Source organism: Saccopteryx leptura, chromosome 3 (genome assembly GCF_036850995.1).
Source record: "Saccopteryx leptura isolate mSacLep1 chromosome 3, mSacLep1_pri_phased_curated, whole genome shotgun sequence".
Lineage (NCBI taxonomy): Eukaryota > Metazoa > Chordata > Mammalia > Chiroptera > Emballonuridae > Saccopteryx > Saccopteryx leptura.
In genome coordinates this window covers 222464409-222477633 of record NC_089505.1, presented here as the reverse complement: position 1 = coordinate 222477633, position 13225 = coordinate 222464409, and the positions used below count along the sequence as shown (strand labels likewise).

Sequence of the window (13225 nt, the reverse complement as noted above, 5' to 3'; positions counted from 1 at the left end):
AACACTCGAACCAGTCAAACCAGTGGCTGCAAGAAGGGAAGAGAGAAGGAAGAGGGAAGGGAAGAGAAGCAGATGGTCACTTCTCATATGTGCCCTGACCAAGGGATTGAATCTGGTGCATCTGCACGCCCGTGAACACTTATCCACTGAGCCAACCAGCCAGGGCCAGATTAAATGACTTTTGATGACCCTTGTAGCTCTAAAATTCTAGGAGATTGAGCATAAGAACCCAGTTGACTGGTTGCTTTTCTAGACATTGCTTTCTGCACTTGTTCTTTTCTTCATTCTAGATACTTAGGATAGCTCGAGGCCAGAGGGCAGGAACCGAACATTATGAAGACATTGGAGACTATGACTATAACAACCCTAATGACACATCCAACTTTTGCCCAGGATTACAGGTAAAGGCAAAAGAGCTCTGTCCTCTCTTCCAACCACAAGAGTTTCTTTCCTGTTCCCATCCTCTTCCGTGTCATGGAAAGCTATAGGATTTTAATGAGGTGAAGGATTTTGGGTGCCTGCCCTTCCCCAGGCTAAAGAAAACTGAGCAGCAGAGCTGAGGAAACAGCCAGAAATTGGCTTGCCTTACTGTTAGCCCTGTTTGTAGAAAAGTGGACATGCTCCAGTGACCCAGTCAACATGTGGATGGAGTTGTTAGCATGTGTGAAACACTTGTATTAGCTATTTTGGTCGGGGAGGCAAAACTCATAAACATGAGAAGATGGTGGGTTCTAACTGGAAAAAACGTTCCTGATATGTCTCTGGAGAGCAGGCTGTAGGTCTGATACTGGTTCTCACAGTGTGAACCTGGTCAAGGTAGTCTCATCTTTAGGACCTGGCTAGACTGGATAATGTTCTCCTCCTGTGATTCTACTACTGAGACACAAATGGAAATAATAGCAAGGAGAGAACACTAAGCTGCATCGGGGTCCCGGAATGTGGGGAGAGGGGAGAGAATTGGAAAGATAGTTCATTTACTTTGTTTTCTTAGTGATAAGAGTTGGGTTTTTAGATTTTAGTGAAAATCCAGGCTGAACTCTTGATTAATGTTTCTCAAATTTTCAGTGTGCCTGAAAGTCACCTGGAGAGCTAATTTAAAAACTGTTCCTGGGCCCCACCACAGAGAGCTGGTCTAATGCCCCTGGGCTTAGCCAGCATGGTCTTTCCCACCTCCTCCCAGCAGGACCCTTGCTGCTTGGCCTGCGGGCAGGCCATGCCCTGCCATTTCAAGAATGCTTTCTGTTAAATGAAATCCTAAATTCATTAGAAGTCAGGGGACACTATATTAGTTGTGATGACTGTATTCTCTGACTCTCAGTTCCACAGTCTTAGTTATTAACAGATGCCTTCTTGTTGGGTTTATGCATGGCAGGAGGATAAGTAAAGGCACCTTGAAGTCCACCCTGAGCTGACTGAGGGTACAAACCCTCTGCTCTTGCTGTGTAAATACAGAGTCTTTCTTTTTTGGTTGTAAATTTATTTTATTTATTGATTGATTTTGGAGAGAGAGAGAGGAGAGAGAGCAGCAGCATTTTGTTTTGTTTATGCATTTATTGGTTTCTTGTGTGTGCCCTGACCGCGGAACAAACCTCCAACCTAGGTGTGTTGGGATGACACTAACCAACTTAGCACCTGGCCAGGGCACAGAATCTCTTTCAGGGATATCTCTAAGCCCCTCCCAAGTTTCTGCTAAATTTGAAGAGCTGTTTCCTTGCCCAGGCTGCTGACAGTGATTATGAAGAGTTGGATGACTTATTAGTGGGACCTGTTGGGACCTCTCACCTCTCAGCTTATCCTTGCCATTCGCCCAACACAACAGAAGAGAATGGTGACAAACCTGATGTCCAAGGAGCAGACATCACTCATTATGGGGAGTCAAATCTGGTAGCTGAGCCTCAGAAGGTAAATATGGAGTAAGAATTCCTTTTCTTAGTGTTCTCCTGACATATGTCATTTGCCTTCTGAATAAGAGTCACATTGGTCTGAGCTTCAGTTTTTTTTCTTCTTGATTTTTGATTGATTGATTGATTAAGATGGAGAGAGAGAGATAGGAACATTGAGCTGCTCCTACATGTGCCCTGACTGGGGAATTGACTGGCAACTTCCATGCTCTGGATGACGCTCCAGCCAAGCTATCTGGCCAGGGCTTAATTTTTTATTTTTGTTTTATTTATCTTTTTTGAGAGGGGTGGCAGACAGGGACAGATAGATGGGAAGGGAGAGATGACAAGCATCAACTCATTTGTGGCACTTTAGTTGTTCACTGATTGCTTTCTCATACATGCCTTGACCAGAGGGCTCCAGCCAAGCCAGTGACCCCTTGCTCAAGTCAGTGACCTTGGGCTTTAAGCCAGTGACCTTTGGGCTCAAGCCAGCAACCATGGGGTCATGTCTATGATCCCTACGCTCAAGCCAGCAACCTCAGGGTTTCAAACCTCGATCATCAGTGTCCCAGACTGACATTGTATCCACTGTGCCAGTGCCTGGTTAGGCAATATTTTAGTTTTAGAGAGAAAGGGAAGCATTCATCTGTTATTCCACTCAGTCATGAGTTTGTTGGCTGCTTCCCATATGTGACCTGGCTGGGGATTGAACCCTCCATCTTGTTTTGGGATGACGTTCTTAACTGACTGAGCTAACTGAGCAGCCAGGGCCGCCTTCTTGATTTTAAGCCATTCCTAACTTGTGGCTGATTTTTTTTTTCTTTTTTTCTTTTCTAAAGCTGGAAACGGGGAGAGACAGTCGGACAGACTCCCGCATGCGCCCGACCGGGATCCACCCGGCATGCCCACCAGGGGCAATGCTCTGCCCACCAGGGAGCGATGCTCTGCCCCTCTGGGGCGTCGCTCTGCCGTGACCAGAGCCACTCTAGCGCCTGGGGCAGAGGCCAAGGAGCCATTCCCAGCGCCCTAGCCATCTTTGCTCCAATGGAGCCTTGGCTGCGGGAGGGGAAGAGAGAGATAGAGAGGAAGGGTGGGGGTGGGGGGTGGAGAAGCAAATGGGCGCTTCTCCTATGTGCCCTGGCCGGGAAGCGAACCCGAGTCCCCCGCACACCAGGCCGACGCTCTACCGCTGAGCCAACCGGCCAGGGCCTGATTTTATTTTTTAATAAGTGAGAGAGACAGAGATAGGAAGGGAGAGAGATGAGAAGCATCAACTTGTAGATACGTCACTTTGATTGCTTCTTATATGTACTGAGCCAGTGACTCTTTGCTTAAGCCAGTGTCTGATTCTTAAATAGGGCTGTGGGGATGAACTCATATTCATTAGATTTGTGGAATGAGCCATCTCTAAAGGTTGTGATAAACCACATGTGCTAAATCAGTCAAAAAATATATGAATGGCCTGACTAGGCGGTGGCACAGTGGATAGAGTGTTGGACTGGGATGCGGAGGACCCAGATTTGAAACCCTGAGGTCGCCAGCTTGAGCGCGGCTCATCTGGTTTGAGCAAAGCTCACCAGCTTGGACTCAAGGTCACTGACTTGACCAAGGGGTTACTCGGTCTGCTGAAGGCCCACGGTCAAGGCACGTATGAGAAAGCAATCAATGAACAACTAAGGTGTCGCAACGAAAAACTGATGATTGATGCTTCTCATCTTTCTTCGTTCCTGTCTGTCTGTCCCTATCTATCCCTCTCTCTGACTCTCTCTCTGTCTCTGTGTAAAAAAATATAATAATAATATATGTGAATGAGGCAGAGAGTGGGTTTCTGTGCCGATTGGCTGAGGCTAGCTGTTTGACTCAGCTAGGTTCAGTTCATATTAAATTATCCTTGTTAAGCATCTGTTTCACAGCAGATGATAGACTCTCATGTTAGGGTCATTCTTTATTTTACACTGTAGTTATAGGTTAGCCTTAATGTACATTGTACTTGACCAAGAAGAAATGAGGTTAAAATGAAGGACTATTTTAATAGGTCCAAAGAAAGCTCTTTAGCTCCGTGGTTTACACTTGATCCTTCTCTACTTGGACTCCAGAGTTATTTTACAATGCACTGATGATAAATGCTTCGTTCTGCTTCACTTTACTTTTCGTCACGTTCTTATTTCAGGTAAATAAAATTGAAATTCATTATGCCAAGACTGCCAAAAAGATGGACATGAAGAAATTGAAGCAAAGCATGTGGAGTTTGCTGACGGACTTCTCCACACAGATGGACGCAGAGGTTAGCAGACATGGAGGTGAAGGAGGTGGAGGGCTCTACTTCCCCTCTGGGAATGGGGGGAGGGAGCTGACATGTCCACGGCTCCAGGATCCAGAATGCCAACACAGAAACACTGGGATGACATCACACCTGAAAGAGATGAACCAGGTCACACACAAGGAGGTAGAGATAGTGAACATGGGACATTACTCAGTCTTGCTGCTGATCAAAACACCAAACAGCAAGAGGATGCGCTGCTTTCAGACACAGCTTAGCAGTGAAACTGTGTTTGTCAGTGAGAGTCGAGGAAGGATTGGAGGATGGAGTCACTGCTGGCACAATTTAAGTTGATAAAGGGCCCTTTTTGATAACAAATTCTGACATTTCAGGCACCATGAAGTGTTTAAGCCTCTTGATCTAAGAATTCTGATTTGGGAAATACGATAAATGATCATGGCTTTTTTTTTTTTTTTTTCATTTTTCTGAAGCTGGAAACGGGGGAGAGACAGTCAGACAGACTCCCGCATGCACCCGACCGGGATCCACCCGGCACGCCCACCATGGGGCAACGCTCTGCCCACCAGGGGGCGATGCTCTGCCCATCCTGGGCGTCGCCATATTGCGACCAGAGCCACTCTAGCGCCTGGGGCAGAGGCCACAGAGCCATCCCCAGCGCCCGGGCCATCTTTGCTCCAATGGAGCCTTGGCTGCGGGAGGGGAAGAGAGAGACAGAGAGGAAAGTGCGGCGGAGGGGTGGAGAAGCAAATGGGCGCTTCTCCTGTGTGCCCTGGCCGGGAATCGAACCCGGGTCCTCTGCACGCTAGGCCGACGCTCTACCGCTGAGCCAACCGGCCAGGGCTGATCATGGCTTTTTGTTGTCTTTTTTATTTTTCTTACTTTCTTTGCAGTTTTTTCCTTTCCTGGGATTCCACTGGCCATCAACATCACATTTATCAAAAACTCAGTAAATGTCAATGTCATGGTCCAGGGCTGAGGCTTTGGTCCCTTTATGGATCCTTTTCCTTGAAAATATGGCTAAGAAATTGGTTTGGTTTTGTTCAGATGTAGACTTGTCTTTGTGTGTGTGTGTGTGTGTGTGTGTGTGTGTGTGTGTGTTTCTGAAGTGAGAAGCAGGGAGGCAGAGAGACTTCTGCATGCGCCTGACTGGGCTCCACCCATCATGCCCACCAGTGGGCGATGATTTGCCCATCTGGGGCGTTGCTCTATTACAACCAGAGCCATTCTAGTGCCTGAGGCAGAGGCTATGGAGCCATCCTCAGTGCCGGGGCCAACTTTGCTCCAATGGAGCCTTGGCTGCAGGAGGGGAAGAGAGAAAGAAAGGAGAGGGGGAAGGGTGGAGAAGCAGGTGGATGTTTCTCCTGTGTGCCCTGGCTGGGAATCGAACCCGGGACTTCCACGCACCAGGCCAATGCTCTACTGCCTAGCCAACCGTCCAGGGCCTAGACTTGTCTTTTTACAGGTAGAACTTTGTTAGTGAACTGGCCCCAGATGTCTGATCTGTGACTATTCTTCTCTTAGGCACACCACAGTGAAAGTGGGATAGCAAGGGCCCCGGTAGAGATGGCTGAGAAGAAGACGCTCAGTGGTCTCACACGGGGCCTGCAGAAGAGGTACGTGCCCCGGACGTGGAGCTGGCATCTCTCTGATCCTGGCAGAGAGCGCTCCAGCCAAGCTTTAGTGTCACGGAGTCTCTGCATACAACCTGCTGTTCTAATACCTCTAGCAGTTTTTTCTATTTCTTCTCTGCATTGATAAATGAGAAATGTCTTTAAAAAGACATTTTTCTGTACCAGTGGTTGGAGTGGAACAGGAGATATATTTTATTTCCAGATTAAAAAAAAACAAAACTGGAAAAACCTGCTTATAAAAAGCATAAGAAATATTTCTTTGTTTTTCATTAGTTTATTCATTGGACATGTGTATTGATGTTGCTGAAAGAGCCTTTGTTCCTTGCTAAATATTGTCCTTTGTTTCACAGCCTGCCTCCCCTCATGGCTCAGAACCTCTCCATACCCCTGGCCTTTGCCTGTCTCCTCCACTTAGCCAATGAAAAGGTAGGTGACTCTGGTGAGCATGGGTGTATTTTCTGTGTCCACCTGCTTGAGCTTGTTATTAGATCTTTCATGGGCTACCTGATAGGACCTTATGTATAGTGACCTCTATGACCTTCAACCCAGAGGATTGACTAGGCACCAACTTAGAAAAAAGTCATCAGGTGTGATTGGCAATACAACTAGGAAGACCAGTATGGGAAAAATGTAGATATGTCTACTTCCAGCTTGAAAACATAAAGTACTTTTATGTCATTGGATGTCAAAGGCTTCACAGGTAAAATCCCACCAGTGCCAAAGTCAAGACACATGGGAAATGGGTCAGAAGAAAGGGGAGAGCAGAAGATGGAAGGAAGTCACATGCTCAGGCAGAAAGAAGTGAGGTATGGAGGCCACGCCAGCCAGGCAGGGTCACCAGGAGTGGTGAGGGAAGTCTTGGGAATGGAGATAGCTGTCACAAGGGGGAAAGCAGGAATGCCACCTGTGACAGTGTGCCAGGCTCCTCCCTCTGAGCAGCTGTGGGACGGTTTTAAAGAGCAAATGGCAACCCACCCTCGCAGGAGCCTGTTGATGCTCCTGCGGGGCCCCCTCCATGTGGTGCTACTGGAGACCTGCTGTTCTGGGGTATTCCCAGGCAGCTGGTACCTAATGCAGAATTTGACACTTGAAGTAGCAGGCCTTGAATGGGACTTTGGCTCTCTAGCATGTGCCATGAGCATCACTAGGGCCAGGGTGCTAGCTGCCACCACTACAGATGCTCAGCCTTTTCTAGAGCAGGTGCCCTGCCCAGAGGTGAGATGAGTGGAACTCCTGAAGTGTGGTTTGAGAGGACTGATAAGACTGAAATGGATCGGTAACAAAAATGACGTTCTGGTTTCAGTGCCTGGGATTACTATATGCCAGTGTCTGACCCCTAATGACATCAGTAGCAGTGATGACTGGCTCGGTTTCCCAGGCTTGCTTTGGACTGTCAAGCCCCAAGGGGAGTGTGTCCTATAGGGCAGCCTTTCCAACCAGTCCCCATAGATCTACCCCTGGGAATCAGGGACCACTTCTCTTCCCAACATCTAAGCTTGTAACCTCACTGAAGAAAGAAACTGTCCGCCTGACCTGTGGTGGCGCAGTGGATAAAGCATCGACCTGGAAATGCTGAGGTCGCCGGTTCAAAACCCTGGGCTTGCCTGGTCAAGGTGCATATGGGAGTTGATGCTTCCAGCTCCTCCCCCCCTTCTCTCTCTCTGTCTCTCCTCTCTCTCTTTCCCTCTGTCTCTCCCTATCCTCTCTAAAATGAATAAATAAATTTTTAAAAAAAGAAAGAAACTGTCCATTTGGCAGCAGCAAGTTTTGATTTTGGGTGGGGCACAGATGTAGAGGAGCCAGGGCCAAGTGCTACATGTATCTGACATTGGGGTTGACCTGTAGCCACCAGGCTAGGTACAACTGAGGCCTGAACAGTATCCCAGTTGAGTTCCCAAGAGTGAACAGTTGTTCATCAAAACCACTGTAGCTGGGTGTCGGCCCAGGAACACAGCTCACAGAGCTGCTGGTTGGAGTGAGCAGCCAGGCTGACTGCAAAGATGGTGTGTCCTGGGCAGAAGCCATGAAGGTGGGGCTGCGGTGTCTGGTTCTGGGAGCCAGTAGTGAGAAGGTTTCCATGTGATTCCTGACACATCCTAAGGTATCTGATGTGAGAAGCCAAAAACTACATGAGGAAAGGATGACTAAAAAAAATGGAGCCTGACCTGTGGTGGCACAGTGGATAAAGCGTCGACCTGGAAATGCTGAGGTTGCCGGTTCAAAACCCTGGGCTTGCCTGGTCAAGGCACATATGGGAATTGATGCTTCCAGCTCCCCCCCTTCTCTCTCTCTCTGTCTCTCTCTCCTCTCTCTCTCTCTCCTCTCTAAAATGAATAAATTAAAAAAAAATTTTTTTTAAATGGATAAAATGATATGCCATAGTCCTGACAAAAAATCTACAAATGGCTATGAAGAGGGCCTCCTCTGAGGAGGACGCTGGCCATCACTTGTCTGACACTCAGAGGGTTGCTGCCGAGCTTTTCTGGGGGTCCTGGATCTCACTTCATCCTCATGGACATGGGTACTGGCCCAGCCCATACGGTCTCCTGAAATGTGGGGTTCCCCCAGTGCACCGGTCTGAGAAGCAGAGTGCTCCCTGGGCTGAGTCTCCTCAGCTTGTGGTCCTCACTTGGCTCCTGCGTAGCCTGGGGCCAAATAGGTACTGCTGAGGAGGTCGGCCAGCCCTAGTCTGCTTCCCCTGTGACAGTGCTGGCTTTGTCCCTTCTGCTGTGGTCAAGTCTCTGTAAGGGGCCCCAGGGCACTCAGCATGTGAAGACTAGGGAGCTGCCCCCCCCCCCCCATGACCATGACCTCGGGCTGAGCACTGAGGCCATTATTGGGGCCTGGCTTTGGGCTGTTGGAAATGTGACTGGTAACGTTGGCCCTGACAGTAACCATGAAAATCTTCAGGGAATTCTGTATGATAACTCAGCTTAGAGCTACCAAGAGAAATCTCCCCACACTTATTCTCAGAATGCAACCTTTCCTGGCCCTCCTCCTCCCAGTCTGTCCTTCCCCTCTGGACACCTATCCAGACACTCTGGTAATGATGCAGTGACCTCTTATGCAGTGATGGGGCTCAGAACGATCCGTGGATGGAAGGATGCTGGGCCCTCTGCCTTCATGACCCTGAGTGCCAGCAGTGTGTCGCTACTTGGCCACACCTAAGCAACTTGTGGCCCCCAAGCTGCAGACATCACACCTGGGAGTATGGTCTGAGCTGCTCACCTCCAGCAGTCTAGGAGGGTGTGCTACTGCTAGAGAAGGGTGGGTGTTCAGCACAACACAGCACCCTCCCTCTGTGCAAGCTAGGGGGTGTGCGAGGTCAGACAAGAAGGACTCTGATGGCAGTTACCTGAGGGAGCAATTGCCTGGGGTTGGTGGGGTCTTCCTGGGCTGGGAGAGTGGGATAGAGCTGGGAAGTGGGAACAGGCCTGCACACAGCTGGAGGAGGGAGGACAAATGTGTGGCCCTCACTAAGGGGTGGGGTTTGGGGTGGAGATGGAGGGCCTGGAGATGCCACCCATGGAGAGGAAAGTAAATGCACCGGGGTTCCCAGTGGCCTCCCCACCACTTCCCCCTGCCCTTTAGGGCAAACAAACATCCTAGCTATTGGACCCTTTTCAGGGAGAATGCTGTGGGAAGCAGAGCCAGAGAAGGCTTGCTTTCTGCTTTACCCCCGTGATTGGAAAGAACTTGGAGAGAATAGTTCTCTTATGCAAATTATATTTGCTGTGACATAATTTTACTTACACTGTAATCATGGGACAAACCTCCTGCTGTGTTGCCTCAATTAGAATTTGTTTTGTGACTTGCGATCTTGGTATACCAGAGCCCATTTGTTTGGTCCTCTTTCAGAATCTAATGCTGGAAGGAACCGAGGATCTGTCCGATATTTGTGTGAGACAAGGGGATTGAGCTCACCAGCAGCTGCAGGAGACGAAGGGGCTCTTTACTTCTCCATGACCGGGACGTGTCCACTCTGGGTGCTACTATGTGGGGCTCGTGGCAAGGCTGTAGCCAACTTCTGACATGCCCGTTGCCACTCTTCCCCTTCTCGCTGGGAACAAGCTCGCCCTTAATTAGAGCTTTCTGCCCTGTGACTGCCTAGGGCACGTTTCTAGTGGTGGAAACCTATATCCCCTCTCTGTATCCATGTCTAGTTTGTCTCCTAAATTGATCTGTTGTACTCTACACTTTTCTACCCCTGTAAAAAATGATTTCCCAGTAGGCATATGTCATCCTTTACCAGCTACCTAATTTATGTACATAAAATACATCACATGCATTTATAAATGTATATATAATACTTAAAATGAAGTTCTGAGTAATATGCTTGGCAAAATATTTGATTACCCACCAGTTAAGTGTTGGACCTGGTCTTTATGTTCAATCAGGATGCTGTCTTGATAGCTAGACAAGATACCCATGTATCGGGGAGGCAAGGGACACCTAAGAAAGTGCCTAGATGGTGTGTCTTGTAGCAGAGTGGGAGGTAAAGAAACACTGGCTGGAAACCCAGGTTTCAGATCACATCTGTGGGGCCTATGAGCTCTGTTGGAGAGTGATGGCAGTCAAAACTGCTGACATTTTTTAAGTGGCTCCTGCATACCTTCTGTGGCTCACCTTAGCCTTCTCAGCATCACTGTGAGGAATGTACTATTAGCACTCCCATTTTATAGAGGAGAAACAGGACACAAAGGTTAAGTCACTTGCATAAATCAGACAGCTGACTGTCAAGAGCTTGGTCCTGAACCAGGAAGTCTGCTTCTAGATCCTTGTGTATAGCAACCCTGCTCTACGCTACTCAGGTCATAGACTCAGTGCTTGTAGGTGTGGGTCCAAGTGATTCTGTCCTTGGTTGGTCCTGGGTCTGCCAAAGCATTCTGTCATTGTTCATTGGGTAAATAGATGTTTTGGATGTTAGGTCAGAAGCAGTGAAGTCTAAAATTTGTGATTACTCCTGATAATGAAGAACTTGCTTCTAAGCCAACAATCATACAAAATAAAAAATGACTAATCCCTTCCACCCAGGAACATGTTTTCCAAACTGTGTCCTAAATACAGAGTGGGGGAAATGTATAGGTTTATTGTTTGTATAAAAAATAAGATAATAATTAATAATAATATAAGAATAAACTGTGTTTTGCATACACATAACTGTAAACCTACTTCTTTCCCCACCCTATAATACCCGCTGTGCCCAGTTGAAAGGGTTAGACTTGTAAACGTGCGAAGGGAGAGTCCATGCCCTGTCCTGCTGGGCCAGGGCTTCTAAAAGGGCAGCGCTGGCCCTCTTGCTCTGTTCTCATTCCTGGGAGGGGAGCCAGCCAAGCCGGTCCCACTCTCAGTGCAGCACACTTTTTTTTTAGATTTTATTTATTGATTTTAGAGGGGTGGGGTAGAGAGAGAGAAAGGGGGGAGAAGCAGGAAGCATCAACTCTTAGTAGTTCCTGTACAGGCCTTGACCAGGCAAACGCAGGGTTTTGAACTGGTGACCTCAGTGTTGCAGGTCAATGCTTGATCCACTGCATCAGTACAGGTCAGGCCGCAGCAGACTTCTCTGTTGAGGCTGGGCTGGGGTCTAGTGGCTGGTAAAACTGTAGGGGTAGTCCCAGCTTCCTCAGTGAACTCCCTTCCCCTCCACCCTACTTCTCCGAGGCTTCTCACTCATTCACATGGTTGCTGTGTCAGAATTCTTTTGGCTACATAATAGAAAGCCCATATAACTGGGCATGCAAATAAGGGGGCTGGTGTGACAGTTGCATGAAATCAGAACAGACCAAGGATCATTCCAGCTCTCTTCTCTGCCACCCCTAATGTATTACTCTCATCTTTGTGTTTACATGTGGCTGCTGGAATCCAGCTATCACATTCATATTCTAGGTAGCAAGATGTGGGATTGGGAAAAGGCAGCCTACTTTTTTATTCTCTATAGATTTGCCTTTTCTGGACATTTCATAGAAATTGGAGCATACAGTGTGTAGTTTTGTGACTGGCTTCTTTGACTGAGCATGTTCTCAAGGTTCCTTCAAATTATAGCGTGTATTATCCTTTTTATAGTAATATTCCATTGGATAGACCACGTTTTGTTTATTCATCAGTTGCTAGACATTGTTTCCACCTTTTGGCTATTGTGAATAATGCTGCTGTAAATATTCATGCGCAAGTTTGTTTTGTTTTATTCATGCACAGGTTTCTTTGTGGATATGGGTGTTTTTTTTATTCAGAATCCTTTTCTAATTCTTTTTTAAAATTTATTTTTATTATTCATTTTGAAAGAGAGAGAGAGAGAGGAGAGAGAGAAAGGGGTGGGGAGGAGCAGGAAGCATCAATTCCCATATGTGCCTTGACCAGGCAAGCCCAGGGTTTCAACTGGTGACCTCAGCTTTTCCAGGTCAACACTTTATCCGCTGTGCCACCACAGGTCAGGCTGTGGATATGTTTTTAATACTTTTCAGATATATACCTCGGACTGGAATTGCATGGTCTTATCGCAACTTATTGTAATCTTTTGAGGAACTGCCAGGCTATTTTCCAAAGCAGCTGCACCAATTTACATTCCTCCTAACGAGGTCCAAATACATGGTCCAATTTCTGCACATCTTTGCTGATGGTTTATTAGGTCTGTTTTTACAGGAAAGGAGAGAGATGAGAAGTATCAATTCATAGCTACGATACTTTATTTGTTCATTGATTGCTTTCTCATACCTTGACTGGGGGTTGGGGGGACCTTCAGCTGAGCCAGTGATCCCTTGCTCAAGCCAGCAACCTTGGGCTCAAGCCAGCGACCTTGGGGTCATGTCTATGACCCCACACTCAAGCTGGCAACCCCATGCTCAAGCTGGTGATCCCATGCTCAAGCCAGATGAGCCTGTGCGGCAACCTTGGGATTTCAAACCTGGGTCCTCAGCATCTCAAGTCAATGTTTTATCCACTGTGCCACCAACTGGTCAGGCTGTAGAAGCATTCTTAATTCCCTGCTGAGGCAGATAGGACAATCACTGCTTCCTGCTGGAGTCAGTACACATTTGCTGTTCTGACAGATGAGGACTCCAGGGTACTGGTGTCCAGGCTGGAGTCCTGTTTCCTAGTGATGACTGTTAGTGAAGCAAAGAGGATCGTGTTTGCTTCCCTCACCTGCCCGTCAGGTGCATTGGCTGCACTGTTCACATCTAATTCGAAAAGCAAAGTGTTTCCCTTCAGGCTCCACCATCACCAGACTTCACCTTGGATTCTTCCAAGTCCTGAGCTCCTCACATTTTATTCTTTTCAGTAAAAATGATTTATGAAATAAAAGGTTGTAATGTCATTTTTATACCTTTGTAAGATTTTCACATGAGTAAGTCCTCAGATCACAGAGAAAAGAAAGCCTTTGTCAATTAAATGGGACAGGACCGCATTGTCTGTCGTTGCCCCCTGATGCCTTC

The 13225-nt window shown here is 47.6% G+C and overlaps 1 protein-coding gene across 1 annotated transcript in view; it reads left to right on the top strand.

Annotated features, from left to right (window-relative positions):
* The window catches only part of NCAPH (non-SMC condensin I complex subunit H), a 36198-nt gene extending 25259 nt beyond the window's left edge, over nt 1-10939 (top strand). Inside the window, exons 13-18 of the mRNA XM_066377669.1 lie at nt 291-401; nt 1720-1902; nt 4054-4167; nt 5686-5777; nt 6146-6221; nt 9654-10939. Of these exons, the coding sequence (XP_066233766.1) occupies nt 291-401; nt 1720-1902; nt 4054-4167; nt 5686-5777; nt 6146-6221; nt 9654-9713 (636 nt within the window). The 3' untranslated portion in view covers nt 9714-10939. The remainder of the gene's footprint in view (nt 1-290; nt 402-1719; nt 1903-4053; nt 4168-5685; nt 5778-6145; nt 6222-9653) is intronic.
* Nucleotides 10940-13225: the final 2286 nt, after the last annotated feature.